Genomic DNA, 16613 nt, shown 5'->3' with positions numbered 1-16613 from the left:
TGTATTGAAGATCCCTCTGTTGAGTATGAAGAAATACAGTCAATTTGTTAGTGGAAATACAAGTTATTACAACTTTTATAAATAGATTATTAGGTAGTATCTTCCAAAGTTTAAGTGTAAAGACCCTTGCAGCAATTACACTTCTAAGGGTTTATTCAATAAATGGAAAATGGAGTGACTACTACTGCTTTTTCTTTTTTTGAGATGATCAAAATGTCTTAAATTGGCTGTGGTAACTGTTGCACACGTCTATGCATATATTTAAAGCATACTGAATTGTCTGCTTTCTTAATTACATCTCAATAAAGCTACAACAAAAAAAAAAAGGCTCTGAAGACAGGCTGTCTGCCATTCAGTATCAGCTTTCACTTCCCAGCTTTATGATCTTGAACAAGATAACTTCTCTGTGTCTGCTTTCTCATCTGAAAAATGTGAAATAAGTAACCTAACTCATGGGGAATTTGAAGATTAAATCTAAGTATTACACAAGAAGTGCTTAGAACAGGATCTGGAACATACTAAGGACTCAGTAAAAATTGGATTTTAGTAATCTTTCAGCTCTGAGTGGTGCTCTTTAAACAAAAAGAATACAACAGATTAGAGGCTGTGATTAGGAGGGTAAGGAAATAAGACATATCATATAAATGAAGACTGAAAGAACTAGGCATGTAAGACTAGAAAAGAGAAAACTCAGAGGATATAAAATTTTTTCACATATTTGAATAAGTCTCATATCATATCTGTCCTATGTTATATTCGTTCTGTATTGCTCAGAAGTTGAAAGGTCTTTGTAAAACAGTCCCAGAAGGAATGAAATGTGCCCAGGGAGGAGGGCTTTGGATAGACTTGGGGGAGGATGGTTTCACAGTCACAAAGACCAGAGTTCTCTGTATGTTTGAAATTTTTCCTAATAAACAGCTGAAGAGTGATTTAAAAAACAATTTTTTTTAAACTCCATATGTTTGGAAATTTAAAAAAATCTAAGTAGAATTAAAATATCCAAATTATCCTAATAATACAGCTCTTCCAAGGTCAACACAGGGGACTTCCCTGGCAGTCCAGTTGAGGCAGGAGGTAGATCGGGCTCCCACCCAGGGTAAAGCGATAGGAGATTCATCCCCTGTGGACAGAAACTCCAAGACAAGAATAGCAAAACAATTAAGAGAGGAGACTGGACCCTGCCCAGACCACATATTTCTCATTCTCGAAGTCAGGAGATCTCCCTGACCACATATGTGCAGAAAGGCTCCTTGGAGGTCAAAAGCAGAGTGGTGCTAACTGATACTCTACCCATATGTCTCTTTGGTAGAATCCATCTTGGCTGAGAGATACGTGCGCACACTGGGGAGAATCCTGTAATATACCAGATATGGACTCTGAACCAGGCAAATCAAAATGACTGGCCAGAGGAAGACAGGAAGAAAAGCCCCAGGTAAGTGATTCAAACTGCTGTGAGGGGATGATTCTCTCTCTCTGAGTCTGCCCCTGTGTCTATCCACTGTACTTTTTTAATCCTCCTAATAAATACTTTACTTGCTTCACTATTTTCTATCTTTGTTGGAATTCTTTTTCTGCAAAGCTGAATGGCCAGGGCCCTTGTCACTGACCACTGGTCTACTAGTCAGTATTCAGTGCTCTCACCAGTGCTACCCACCCTCAATCTCTGGCTAGAAAACCAAAGCCTCACTTCAAGCTTCTGCAGGCCGAGGCCACCCAAGATCACAGTAAGTTAAGATGCTGAACTTCCAATGCAGGTGCATGGATTTAATCCCTGGTCAGAGAACTAAGATCCCACATGCCACATGGTGTGGCCAAAAATTTTTTAAATATATAAAAATCAAAGTCAATACAAAAATAGTTGTTGACTATTCTTTTTTGTTGTTGTTATAAGCCTTTTATTTCAAAACTATACATAGTGCATAGTTTTGATAAAAAATAAAAATAACTCTTAACAAGGTAAAAAGCAGCAGGAATTTTGACGTATTACAAAGGTTAAAAACCACAGCAATGTCCATAATAATACTAATAAGTACTATACAGCAGGGTGGTAAAGAAGTTAAACTACACTATTTTATTCTCAAGGCCACTGATTATTGCCCCTGCTGTTTACATGGAATTCTCTAGATGATAAAGAAACATTATCTTTTTTCCCCAAAATGATAGCTCCTGCAAAGTTCATTCAACCTGTACCAACATCTACTGAGCCAGGCTATGCATGTTGTGTATTAGTTTCAATTGTTCAAATTTTTAAGTTGAAATTTAGATGCGGACGCACACTTGTCCTTGATGTTAAAAAAGAATTCATAATTTTTGTTCATTTTATAGAGAACAATATATTTTACTATTTGAAATGACCATAAAGGTATGTAAAAACTTTGGATTTTTTTTGGTAGGGCGTATTGCTGGTAATACTTCTAATTTATTTGATGCCAAATCTTTGGTTAAGAAAATTATCTCTACTATAATATATCCTACTAGAAAATCTTAAAACACTTTTGAAAAAAAATGAAAGTAGGGAATAACTTTATCAAAAATTTTAAGTTTCACAGAAGAAAATTACTTTATTTTTAAAGTTAATATTTCCTTTTCTAATTTTCATTCATTCATTTAACTCTTATATGTCTACTATCACTTTTTAAAAAGAAAAAAGATGTCAAAAATGAAAAAGGAAATACGATTTTTCACTATACATTTTCCTCTTCTGGATAAAGAAAGTCTTCAACATACTTCCCTTAGTGATAAAGTAAAATGATTTTTCCCCTCTGAATTCTATGCAAAATGCCAAGTTGATCCCAATTTGCCAAATTCATTTGTTTAATGTCCACTATCTCCATGCTTAAAAGGAGTGTACATGGGACTTCCCTGGCGGTCCAGTGCTTAGGATTCTGCACTTCCACTGCAGGGGGCACAGGTTAGATCCCTGGTCAGGGAACTAAGACCCTGCATGTTGTGGGGCAGAGCCCCCTGCCCCTCAAAAAAAAAAGAGTGTGCATTTGTAAGACTGAGGATTGGCTTTCTACTCTGGTTTAAAGTTCATCAATAAAATAATGCCCCCTTTCAGGTAACTGAAACAGAGCTGAGCTGAAGTAATGATTTAAAGAAAAGAACTTGTCACTCAAAATGTGATAGAATGATAAATACAAACTTTATTATGCTGAGTGATTGCTCATTTCCTTTCAATGAAACAAAATTTTAGCACACACATACCTGTGGAACCATTGCTACCCTCTGGTTTCTTTTAGGTGACCTTGTATTTATTTGTCTGTCATCTTCATCAGAAAAGAGCCGACTTCGTTTTGAATTTCTGAAAGGCTATGATAGAAATTTTTTATTTAATGAAAAGACCAAACATATCTAATTTTTGTTCCAAAGCACAATTCTACACTTAGAAAATACTGCTAGCTGAATTATCATCAGTACTGAAGAATGAAGAACAGAAAATACAAAGCATACAAATAATCTTAGATTTTATAAAGTAGAAATATACATATTTATGCAATTTGTTTAAAAATGAAACACCCAGCTGATAATTAAAACTAGAACCCAAGTCTTCATATAGTATGCTGGTAGTCTTGAAAATTAAGTTCCGGAAATTCCAGTTCTCATTATGTTGGTGCTTGGATTAATACCAACCAACTGGGTGTTTCACAGGATGTGTCTGCTGTGTAGGACTGGATTGGGACAAATTAACCAGACTTTGAGAGTGCATTTACTCATTTTAGAGAGTAAATCTAAAGGTATATAATATTATACTAGATCTGCTATGAAAAATTGTTGACAAATTTCCATTTAATAAAAATATGAGATAATAACAGACGCTTGATAAGTACATACGAACTGAAAACTTTTAAGTATCCAAAATACATTACACACTTAAGGATCTGTAATATGAAAAAACTTACAGTCCATCCTAGGTTCAGAGCCTTTATTAATAGAGAACACCAGAAATAATATCCCCATAACACCCACACCCTTTTCAAATCCTCCTCTTATCATTCAAGACAGTTCCACGCCTACTTTGAACTGAAGCAGGGGAAGTGGGATAGCAACATATGGGAAGCATCCAACTGAAATGACACTAGAGGTATGGACCCTTGAAATTAAACCCACTGAGAGCCTTAAGAACGCATAGCCCTAACAGGAAGTCCCCTCTACCCTGCTTTCCTCCCCTGACCGTGGGCAGAGAGGAAGAAGAAAATGATGACAACAGGATTGATAAGAGTACGGCCAACTGCCCAGGCTCCTGAGACAGCTACTGTCTGACCCAGCTCTGACTGACCCTGAAAATTCCCTGGGGCTAGGGGAGGAGGAAAGGCCCCCAAAATTGTTAGTTATCCCAATCATGTGCTCATCTCTACTTCCCAACTTAAATGCATTTACCCTTGACCTCCACAAGATTTCAATATCTCACCACTTATCTAGAAATCTTTTTGTAGGGTCCAGAGTCCCACACAATTTTTTTATTTTAAAAAAATCTACTAAATCATTAAAAATCTATTAAAAGTAAGATTTTTGGGTTGTTGAGGAGTTTTTTTGGTTTGCCTAGTTAAAGCAACAATTACTTACAAATGCTTAATGATGAACAGACATCACAGATTATTTATCTAGATATGACCAAATACTGTTCAATGACACTTAAAGACACAAGTGGTTGGAAATGGGGAAAAACCTTAGAAAAAGTTTTATAGTGCTATAAGAATGTGTACATGATAATAATACAGACAATTTAGCTATCATATTCTAAAGAGTAAGAAAAACTAATTCCTTACCATTTCCACAGCAGAGCCTGTATTCCTGCCTTTCCAAACAGGTGTTTTTTGTAAAGAACTGTACTTTTCATTCCATGTGTTAGATAAGCTTCCCTCTGTAATAAATAATTATTATTTATGATTATTTAAGTTTAGTTCAAAGGACTTTATACTATAAATATGGCCTTTTAATAATAGCAATATATCTGAAATATTTACCAATACAGAAAAAATATACTGCCCATAATTTGTTTATTACAAATGAAAAAATCTCTTCTGTATTTTCTTGTCAAACTTTCTAAATAATTTGACATGCCAATTCTACTTAAAACTATTACATTTTCATATTAAAACATGTGTGGCTTATTTCATTTTGGTTTTCAATAATTCCTCTATTCTAATTTGTCAAGAACTGTCTCAGTAGAGTCTGACTGAAAGCAGGCAAGGAAAAATGAGAAAAGTTTTAACTTTGAACTTACAGCATATTTCTAAACGTCTTCTGCTTCAATATGTAAAACCCTTAATATCCAAAAATGACATATGTGGTATTTTTTTCCCTTAATTCTGTGAAACGTCTCCAGAGTTGTAGTCAACCAGAAAAAAATCTGATCAACTGATTAAACATATTAAACATGAAAATTGGGGACTTCCCTGGTGGTTCAGTGGCTAAGACTCTGTGCTTCCAATGCAGGGGGCCCGGGTTCAAACCCTGGTCAGGGAACAAGATCCCATGTGCTGTAACTAAGACCTCATGCAGTCAAATAAATAAATAAATAAATAAATATTTAAAAAAAAAAAAACATGAAAATTGTGAAATTAAAGAAGGTGAGTTTAATTTTCATAAAAATATGTTTATTTGGAGAGAGAGAAAATTGAGATGAATATACACAGGATAGTTGTTTTTATTTCCTTTTAATTACCTGATAGCATTTTCTAATTTTCCTATAAAAATTTTATATTCCTTATATATATTTAAAAAGAAACATGGCTTTAATATTTGAAGAAAAAAATAGTGGAGTTGTTTTTCTGACATATATTGTAATAAGTACAAAAGAGATCAGATGGGGTTGATCCTTCTAGACAAATAAATGAGGGTAATCCTGGAAGATAAGTGTTCTCAAGCCAGAAGGACTTGATCTGGTACATCACGCATCCAAGGTACAACATAGTAGCTTTAAAAACTAAAAAAGTACTAATGAGCCTATGAAAAGATTTAGATTGGTTCCAAATGTACTTACCAGTAGAATCTTGCTCAAGAGATAAAATTTCAAAATTATATTAAAAGGACTGGTCTAATCTACTTATACAAAGAAATAGCAAGACCAAGGAACAAATCTAACTTTTTCTCAAAATAACACTATCACTGTTTTATTTCAAGAGACTTGCATTATTACTTAGCTCACAAAATTCTTTAAAAATAAAAAACCACTGAGCCACCTGGAAAGCCCTCAAAATACAGCTTAGCCCAGTTGTTAATACATTATTTAAATCCAGTAAGAACTGCTCAGAATGTTTAGTTACAAAGTACTTTAATCAATAATTCCAGAGGGAGAAAAACAAGGGCCAAATTCCCATATGAATTTAAAATTATCATCAGTGAAAACCAGTATTTAAAAGCTATAGTGAATCATAACTTAGAAAGAAAAGACAAATACTATAACCAAATTAATTTAATGAATTGAATTCCTAGTTTATGCCATATCTAAAGAATCAAGCTCTGATTCTTACCTTTTAAACTGACAAGTGCTTTTGCTGAAGAGCCTGCAATGAAAACAAATCAGTATTACTTTATAATCAGAGTGAGAGAAAATGAACTTGGTGATCCACTTAGTTTTAGCAATGTTGAAGTCATAGTTGAATGTGCAATTAGAAATAACTAATAGTTCAAGCTATTGACCAGAACTCAGACAACATATGGAAGAACTGGAGACCTTTGGGAGTTTTGTTGGAAACTATGAGAACTGGTGAACGTTGTAAGACAGAAAAACATAGAAAGAGAGTCAAGAGGAAGAGTAGGGACAGAAGCAATTTTGGATCCTCAACCAAAAGTGTGCTGGTTCTGGAAAAGGAAAAGAGAAAGGGAACTGACATTTATTGAGACAAAGATCAAAAGTGGTAATAGAGTTTTAGAAAAGAGAAGATGGAAATGATCCAGGGACTGTCATAGCAGTCTAGAATGGAAGTCTAGAATGCAAGTATGTACACTTAAAAGATACAAGTCTGACTAGGGCATTCAGAGAAGCCAAGAAGGACTAGCGCAAAGCTGGAGGGATTCACTAACTAAAACAGCAGAATAACCCGGAAGTTCCTCCTACATGTAGAACTGAAGGAGTAATAAAGGCCTCCAGGGGATTCTGTTGTAGGTAACTCTCAAGCCCATATTGAGAAACACTGGACTACAGGTTCTAGTGTAAATAAAGGATATAGGATATTTGGGTGAGGAGCTGTAAGAAAATTGATAGGCAAAGAAGCTTTTATGAGAGAGGGAGAGCACTAAATTGAAAATCTCAGAGTCAGATATGTATACTGCAAAGAAGATAAAGCCATTTGAAAAATAATAAAGTATGATCTCTCTCACTTATATGGGACATCTAGAAAAAATAAAAAAGGGACTTCTCTGGCAGTCCAGTGGTTAGAACTCTGTACTTTGACTGCTGAGGGCTGGGGTTCAATCCCTGGTCAGGGAACTAAGATCCCACAATCCACCCAGATAGCCAAAAAATAGTAATAAAAATTTTTTAATTTAAACAACAACAGGGAGGGGGGATCAGGATGGGGAACACATGTAAATCCATGGCTGATTCATGTCAATGTATGGCAAAAACCACTACAATACTGTAAAGTAATTAGCCTCCAACTAATAAAAATAAATGGAAAAAAAAATTTTTTTAATAAATAAATAAACAACAACAACAAAAAAAAAACCCTACCAAACTGAGAGATACAGAGAACAAATTGGCAGTTGTCAGAGGCAGGGGTGGAGGATAGGCAAAATAGGTGAAGGGGGTCAAAAGATACAAACTTCCAGTTATAAGATAAATAAGTCCTGGGGATGTAATATACAGCATGGTAACTAAAGTTTACAATACTGTACTATATTTCTGAAAATTGCTAAAAGAGTAGATCTTAAGTCTTCATCACAAGAAAAAAATTGTTATCTGTGTGGTGATGGGTGTTAACTAAACTTACTGTGGCAATTGTTTTTACAATATATACAAATATCAAATCATTATACTCATATCTAAAACTAATACAATGTTACATGTTAATTATATCTCAATAAAAGAAATAATAGGGAGGGAAAAAACCTTTCTGTGGTCCAAAATAGAAATTATTCACAGAATTATTAGTGAGCAAAATCACCCTTTTTAAATTTGAAAAACTGTTTAAAATAAATAAAAATAAAAAACTGAATACCTTTTTTTTTACTATAGTCAAATCATTATTTCTTATCATTCCTCATTTTAAAATTTATTTTATTTTAGAACCAGCTATTTTTCACCTCAGTTACTGTGACATCCATTTATGCTTAAAAAACATATAATGTAAAATCAGGCAGTAGTGATGTTATTTGAAAGGTTAGCCATTTACTTATATTGAGAAAAGGCAGACTTCTAAGTGGTTTGTTATAAATGTCTGTTAACATCAAAAAGGAGCCAGTCCATTATGACATTACACAAAACACAAAAATAAATAAATAAATAAATTATGATCTCAGGGGATAAAGTAGAAGATAGAAAAACATGAACTCAGTACAAAAATCAGACAGAAGCAGCAATGATTTATTTACAACTCATACAAATGGACAGCAGACTTTAAATGAGAAGTAACAGATAAAGTATCATGGTTCTGCCTATGAAACATTTTTATGCATCTCAGGTATCCAAACCTCAACTGACTTCTCATCGAGGCAGTACGAGAGGCTTGTAGAACAGACAACCCACCAATATCAAAGCCACTCTTGCTTTGCCCCTATTCTCTTGCCTAGATGTGGAGAATGGCTAACAGGGCACCTTAACCAGCTTCTGCGCGGCAAACTGAAGTTTAACGACCAAAGGCAGTAAAGCTGTAAGGGGAAACGTGGGGGAGAGAGGCCATGATGTCTTGCTAAGAAGGATCAAACAACACAACACAACTGGGAAGCAACACATATCCATGTAGTTACCAAGAAAAACAAGGTTCATCTGAGAAAAAGCAGTAACCATTCACTCATTCAGAGAGTATGACTGCATCCTGGCCCCTGCTGTAGGCACTGGGGACACTGACAGCATGCAAAACAGAGGAAGTCCCTGCTCCTGATGCTCCCCTGGGAATTTACATCCTACCAAGGGGAAATAAACACATATACACATATCAAGGGAAGATAAGCACCACCGGTAAAAAAAAATAAAGCAACATGGGTGGGAGCTGGTGGAGGGAAGACTATTTCTATAAAAGGTGCTCATGATTAGCTTCTCTGAAAGGTAATATCTGAGCAGAGATCTGAAAGAAGAGATGTGAGCTGTAAGGATATCATTTTTGCTCCATGAAGGCAGGGACTGCATCTTGCAGATTCTGACCTACTACCTTTAACCTTCTTTCTTTCTTGAGAGATAGTATAGCACAGAGGTTAAGAACACAGATGAAGACTACCTGTGTTTGAATCTTGGCTCTGCTACTTCGTGTTATCTAAAGCAAGTTACTTAACCTCTCTGTGCTACTTACTCTTCTTTCGTAAAATGGGAGATTAAATGAGTTGGTACATGTAAAACTGCTTACAGAAAAATGTACATAGCACAAGACTAATTTTCAGACCATGTTTATTGATAGTATTATTTTGATCAAAAAAAAAGAATTAGGTTATAGTATTTTACAGGCAGGTGAATTCACTTAAGTTAGAATCCTGCTTTTCCTGGGTATGTTCATTCATTCAACATATATTCACTGAATACCTGCCCTAGGGACTAGGGTTAACTGAAGGAAAAGACAGACAAAGCCTCTGTTCTCAGGGAAGCTTACAGTGTAGCAGAAGGAGGCATACATTAAACAAGAACATAAAATGACGACAACAATGGTGGTAGCTGGCTGTAAAGGAAATAAGTAGGGGATCGCAGTGTGGAGAGTAACTAACTTTATATATGGTAGTTAGGGAAGGCTTCTCTGAGAAGGTAACTCATGAAAAACACTAGTCATGAGAGAACAGGAGGTGAAAGCAACAAGTCAGGGTGGTAGAAACAGCAAGTAAAAAAGCCCTGAGGTAGATCACTTGGAATACGAAGGAAGGGTAGGGGGCAATATTAAGCTTGGGGACTCATTGGCAGGAGAAGGGTGGTATGAAAAAAGAGCAGAGAAAGAAACCAGATGTCAAGCATGAAACTGCAAACATGAAGAAAAACAGAAATGGCACCTTCTCTGGTAGGGCTTCTAACCAAAGGTAGCAAATGTAAAGTTGCAATTGTGACAGCTGCCACTAAGAAATTACACAGTGGTATGAAAACATTTATTTGTCAGGGAGGACAGAAGCCTAAATGGGATCTAAAGGATAAAGTAGAAGTTAACTGGAAGTGAGGGGAAGGAAGAGCCTTCCAGGTAGACAGAATAGCATGTGCAAAGGCCCTACAAAAAAGAAAGCCAAGTGATTATATGGATTGAAACAGGTCCAGTTTAGCTCAAAGGGATAGAATGAGAGGGAGAGTGGTACAAAATAGTGCTGGAGAGATGGGGAATGGCCAGACCACAAAGGATCTTGTAGTCATTAGAGTTTTCAGCAATAGGATGACATACATATATTTTGAAAGGATCTCTCTGGCTGTGTGTAGGCTAAGGGAGGGGGTTGGGGTGGTGGATTAATGGGAGACTGAAGTGAATAATGCAGAAAGATGGTGACAACTTGGATGAGGATGAAGGTAAAAAAGTAGGTAAAACTGAGAGATATTTAAAAGGTAAAAGTTACAAGATTTAGTAAAAGCTTAAATATGAGGAGTAAGGAAGGTAACTTCAGTCTAGGTTTTAGCTGATTGCAGTGGAGCCATTCATTTAACCAGAACCACTGAAAGTATCTCTGTACTGGGGTAGGATGATGAGGTAGATCTTGAACCCATGAAGTCTGAGGGGCCTCTAAGATGATGTGTGAAATGAGCAGGAGCTGTTAAGCACAGAGGCTCACTGGAAAGTTCTGGGCTGAAGATAGCCTCAACTACCTCATTAAGAGTACTTACCTCAACTGGAATGAGGATTAAATGAGCAAATGTATCCAATGTTTTGCACAGCACCTGATACATAATTAGGACTGAATAAAGAGTAGCTTTTTCATTGATAATGTTATACAGACTATTGGATAACTTACAACTAGCCCCCTTGACCACATCTGGCAAAGAAACATATTGCTACTTCTAGTATCAAACTGAAATCACTTCTGCTCCAGTCATTAACCATGCCTCTTACCCTACATTCAATCCCATGTAAACTAAGCATATATACATATATACCTGACTTGTGGCACTGTGTGACAAACCAGGTAAAGCAATCCCTGCTTTCAATAAGCTCTGGTCAAGCTAAACAAGACATATACTGGACAAGCTAAGGTGCACGCCACACACACCCTAGTGTACCAGCGACATCACAAAGCAATATACATGACTACCTTGTACAGTCTGAGAGTGCAACTGGAATTTGAACTCTAGTGTGTCATTCTAAATGACAGTTATCAAGTGGCTGGGACTTCCAAGAGGTGATAAAAGATTATCACAAAGAGAGCAAAGATTTCCAGATGATGAGTGCATTGTGGAGGCCCACCTTTATTTAGGAGCATCCTAAATCACAAAGATATCCTCCATACAAGAAATAATAATATTCACTGGTGGCCTATGGTTGTGCCTTGTCCAGTACAGTAGTCAACAGCCATATGTGATTATTCAGACTTAAATTAACAAAAATCAAATGAAATTTAAAAGTCACTGTAGCCATTTCTGAAGAGTTCCAAGAGCCAATATGGCCAGTGGCTACCCTACTGGATGTTGCAAAACAGAACAATCTCCATCACTGAGAAAGTTCCATTGGAATTCAGCACTGGTCTAGAGCAAATTTGAAACACAAACTCTCTTAATACAACTTTTTGCCGGTTTGGCAACTTGAAATTTCAACTTTATAACACATTAAGATTATATGACCACACAAGGAAAACAGAATTGGCAGTTTTCAGCTCTCATTTTAAGGGTCTTGCACAGACAGATTTTAACAGTGATGGTTAAATCACTTTTGTTTTCTTTATACTAAAACTCTCATAAATAATATGGATACATAAACTGAATAGTGAGTGTGAATCGGGTCTCTTTTGTGATTAACTAAAATATCTGCCTTTATCCTGTATACTTTATACAATATTGTAAACTACAAAATTAAGTTCTATTGTGCTTAAACTACGAATTAGTGCTTTTACTTACTAAACACAAGTGAATATCAGATGAATAAACACGGTTAAGGGAGGCAATGCACAGGGTGGGGGTCAGGGAGAGTGCTGTATGTGCCTGGTGTGATGGTCACATCCCTGCATAAAGGTCCCCCCAGGATTCCTAAGACACACACGCACAGAAGAAAGTCTGTCGGATGGGGGCTCCCTGAACACTTGTGGACCCCGTCTGTATTACCTCTGGAAAGGTCCACAGCCACCTGTGGTCCCAGGGGAAGGGGCCAGCCCTTTGACACGGAAACGCTTCTAGGGGTGGACACACCGGAGGAGGGAAGGAAGGGCAGTGATGATCACAAGTGCCCGTAGCGGCAGAAACTGTGTCAGGACAGGATCAGAGAGCCGGGCAAGAAGGGCTGTGACCACCCCCTCCCCAGCCCAAGACCTTCTCGGCCCCGGACAACGAGTTACATAACCCCGTCAGGCGTCTCTCCGCGCCAGGCGAACGGTGCAGGCGGCGAGGACAGCCCCCGCGACCGGGGGCCGCTCTTCCCCCACCGCGGCCCGGGGCCCAAGCAGGGCCAGGGGAGCTGCCACTGCCTCCGCCTCGCACGGGCTGGACCCCTGGGCTTTCGGTTTCCGGCCCTGGCGCTCACACACCCCAGAAACCAACACACAGACACCATAACAAAGGCGGCGACGCGGCGGCAACACCGAGGTGGAAGGACTAGGGGACCACGGCGGGGCTGGCAGTCAGCCCACTTGCTCGGCAGAGGGCACGGCCGCCCATCCCGGCCGATGCAACCCGGGGGCAAGCGGCAGGCGGGAAGAGTGGGGGTGCTTTGAGGTGCTACTCACTCTCATCAGGCAACTGGTCGAGCTCCGCCATCTTGAACGAGCCGCGCCGCTTTTTCAAAGGCTGCCCGCCGCGGTGCATTGTGGGGCGGAGACTGTCTTTGCGAGGGAGGTTCGAATGCGGAGCTCGCTGCCCGCGGCGCAGCGCGGCGTTCCTCCCGCCGCGGCCGGCTGAGGCGGGCCCGGCTCCGCCCGCTCCTGCCTGGGGAGGGTATACAGCCTAGTGGGGCCGCGTCTCGCCCCTCCACCCCCGCCCCCGGCCGGGCCGGAGGGAGGGGAGGGAGGCCGCGCGGACAGGCCCTTCTCGCGCCGCCCCTGCCCGGGCCCGGCGCCGGAGCGCGGGGGGAGCGGCGCGAGCTGCTGTGTCCCGCCCGGGCCCGCTCGGCCCTCCTCCTTCGGGGCTCGCTCCCGGCGCGCGTTTCGCGTCTCTCGCTGCAGCTGCGGGAACTGCAGGCTGTTTATTCCGAGTGGGGAAAAGGAGGGAAGGTGGGGAGGAGGCCCGGGCCGGTTAAGGAGCGGGGAAGGGAGGCATCACCTGTGGGCCTGGCACGGGGAGAGGCCCCAGGTTCTTGGCCGTTTTCCCCTAGGGGGTTTAACTCGAAGTAAAATTTTCACGGCTCCCCAAGCCCACGTTTCTGCCGCGTTCCCATCCCCTCCCTTCTCCAGAGAGCTGGAGGGGAGGAGGGCTCGGACCGCCTCAGCCCCACAGCTTGTCTGCCTTGGACTCGCGGTGCCCATAGCCCCTCGCTAGCCAGGGCCACTCCTTCCAATTGCGTGGAGCTTGGAGGTGAGACCTTGAGAGGTCGTGAAGTTAGTCACTTGGGTCGGCAGCCGAAGAACTGTTTTGCTCAGCTCTTTGATCCATTTACACTAGATCATGTAGTGAGCTGGGATAGAATTCCAGAACCAGGAAGTGGAGGCTTGGAGAGGATACAGACAAAACTCGACAGTGACACTTCAAGATGATGAAGTATCCTGATGGAAATGTTATGAGAACACTGAATGAGAATTCATCCAATTTTGAAAGAAGCCCAGGGAAGGATTTCACAATTTCAGACTTTTTAACTGTGCAGTAATAAACCACTGTTGCTTTTCAACAATTCATCTAACAATGTTATTGAGCGCCAGTCCTTTCTTTCCAGGGATAATATGGGGGAGGGGTTGGGGAGGGAGATAGTTAAGGAATGTGAATACAACATGGGTGAATTCCAGGAACTAAAGAGTTAAAAGGTGGTAGACGGAGATAGGTGGTAGAGATGAAGACAGCAGAACACAGGCCAGCCTGGGCTAAGGAGCTGAACTTGCTAAGAGCACTGGAGCAATGGAGCAGTGGATAGGTGGGGTTTTAAAATGTAGAACTGGCATGTTTCCATTTGTGTTGTAGAATAAAAATGTGGGAAACTGAGTGTGACAACTTGAGAGTTCTGGAAACCAGTCAGGAGGAAGCTTGCTGGGGCAGGCAGGCAAAGGAGAGCAGATAATCAGTACCAATCACCCTAGAGCTTCAGAGGGTGGACTCAGGAGCCCCAAGGCCTGGGATTCTGGCTGCTAGTTGTATAATCTCAGGCAAGTTTGTTTCTTAACTTAATTCTCTGTGCCTCAGTTTCTCATAATAGCAGGGTTGTTTTGAGGATAAATGACTTGGTGAATATAAAGACATCATAATACTTACTGGAACACATTTTGGCTCAAATGTTAGCTATTGCCACCACCACTTTACTTACTTTAGAGAGTATCACTGGATGCCAACTTTGTACCTTGGGTAACTGGGTGCTGCCGCTTGCTGAGGTAGGAGGAGGTGAAACAGGGTGCAAAAAGAAAGGGGTGACTAAATTTTACAAGTAATCCTTTCATTGATAACTTAACCCCTTCTGCGCCTTTTAATCACATTCTGATCTACCTTCTACAAAGATGAAAAACAACTTATGGCAAATGAGGTTTTAAGGCAGTTTTCACACATACACATATACACAACAGTTCAGTTCGGTTCAGTTGCTCAGTTGTGTCTGACTCTTTGTGACCCCATGAACCACAGCACACCAGGCCTCCCTGTCCATCACCAACTCCCAGAGTTTACCCAAACTCATGTCCATTGAGTCGGTGATGCCATCCAACCATCTCACCCTCTGTCGTCTGCTTTTCCTCCTGCCTTCACTCTTTCCCAACATCAGGGTCTTTTCAAATGAGTCAGCTCTTCACATCAAGTGGCCAAAGTATCGGAGTTTCAGCTTCAACATCAGTCCTTCCAGTGAACACCCAGGACTGATCTCCTTTTAGGATGGACTGGTTGGATCTCCTTGCAGTCCAAGGGACTCTCAAGAGTCTTCTCCAACACCACAGTTCAAAAACATCAATTCTTAGGCACTCAGCTTTCTTTACAGTCCAACTCTCACATCTATACATGACTGCTGGAAAAACCATAGCCTTGACTAGACGGACTTTTGTTGGCAAAGTAATGTCTCTGCTTTTTAATATGCTGTCTAGGTTGGTCATCACTTTTCTTCCAAGGAGCAAGCATCTTTTAATTTCATGGCTGCAGTCACCATCTGCAGTGATTTTGGAGCCCAAGAAAATAAAGTCAGCCATTATTTCCACTGTTTCCCCATCTATTTGCCATGAAGTGATGGGACCGGATGCCATGATCTTAGTTTTCTGAATGTTGAGCTTTAAGCCAACTTTTTCACTCTCCTCTTTGACTTTCATCAAGAGGCTCTTTAGTTCTTCACTTTCTGCCATAAGGGTGGTGTCATCTGCATATCTGAGGTTATTGATATTTCTCTTGGCAATCTTGATTCCAGCTTATGCTTCATCCAACCCAGTGTTTCTCATGATGTACTCTGCATATAAGTTAAATAAGCATGGTGACAATATACAGCCTTGACGTACTCCATTTCCACTGATAATCTGCATTTTAAACAAGAACCCTAAATGAATCTTCTCACACTCTGAAGTCTGAAGCTGTATCCCAGCCTCAGATCTACTGCTTATTAGTTTTGTGACTACAAACAAGAAACTGAACTATTTATTATTTTCAATGAGATTCTTTACTGGATATTAATATGAGGATGTTTATAATCATTGCTTACAATCTGGTGACTTGTTCAAGGACAACATTGACTGGGTGATAGAATTAGAACTCTAGCCCACTCTCAGAGCTTCAGTTTCTCCCTCTATGATGTGAAGATAATACATACATCATGATGTTGTTAAATTTCCTCCAATTGTGTATTCCAATTTAAAATGGCATGATTATATAAGAGTCATTGTTTGTTTCTTGTTTATTTAAAACATTAAAAAATTTATTTTTAATTGGAGGATGATTGCTTTATGATGTTGTGTTGGTTTCTGCCATATAGCAATATGAATCAGCTATAAGTATACATATGTCCCCACCCTCTAGAACCTCCCTTCCACCCCCTACTCCATCCCACCCCTCTAGGTTGTCACAGAACACTGGGTTGAGCTCCTTGTGTTACACAGCAACTTCCCACTAGCTATCTGTTTTACAATATGGTAATGTATATGTTTCATGTTTCATATGTATATGTTTCACTGAATTCATCCCACACTTTCCTTCCCCCACTGTGGTAAAGAACCAATCTGCCAACACAGGAGACATAAGAGAA

General features: G+C 39.8%; 1 protein-coding gene and 1 non-coding gene across 3 annotated transcripts in view; one reads left to right on the top strand and one right to left on the bottom strand.

Moving 5' to 3' along the window:
- LIN9 (lin-9 DREAM MuvB core complex component) overlaps positions 1 to 13288 on the bottom strand; it is an 84280-nt gene extending 70992 nt beyond the window's left edge. Inside the window, exons 1-4 of one of the 2 annotated variants that reach the window (XM_043485772.1) lie at positions 12991 to 13288; positions 6477 to 6509; positions 4770 to 4864; positions 3208 to 3312 (exon numbers count right to left, since the gene is read on the bottom strand). In XM_043485772.1, the coding sequence (XP_043341707.1) occupies positions 3208 to 3312; positions 4770 to 4864; positions 6477 to 6509; positions 12991 to 13069 (312 nt within the window). In that variant the 5' untranslated portion in view covers positions 13070 to 13288. The remainder of the gene's footprint in view (positions 1 to 3207; positions 3313 to 4769; positions 4865 to 6476; positions 6510 to 12990) is intronic. The other variant, XM_043485771.1, reaches the window with a different exon arrangement.
- On the top strand, positions 5397 to 5469 carry TRNAG-UCC. Its single transcript has one exon. It is a non-coding gene; the product is annotated as a tRNA-Gly (tRNA).
- Positions 13289 to 16613: the final 3325 nt, after the last annotated feature.

The sequence above is a fragment of the Cervus canadensis genome, chromosome 13, assembly GCF_019320065.1.
Source record: "Cervus canadensis isolate Bull #8, Minnesota chromosome 13, ASM1932006v1, whole genome shotgun sequence".
In the NCBI taxonomy this organism is placed as follows: Eukaryota; Metazoa; Chordata; class Mammalia; order Artiodactyla; family Cervidae; genus Cervus; species Cervus canadensis.
Note: the sequence above shows the minus strand (reverse complement) of the source record. Positions and strands in the feature narration are given on the sequence as shown.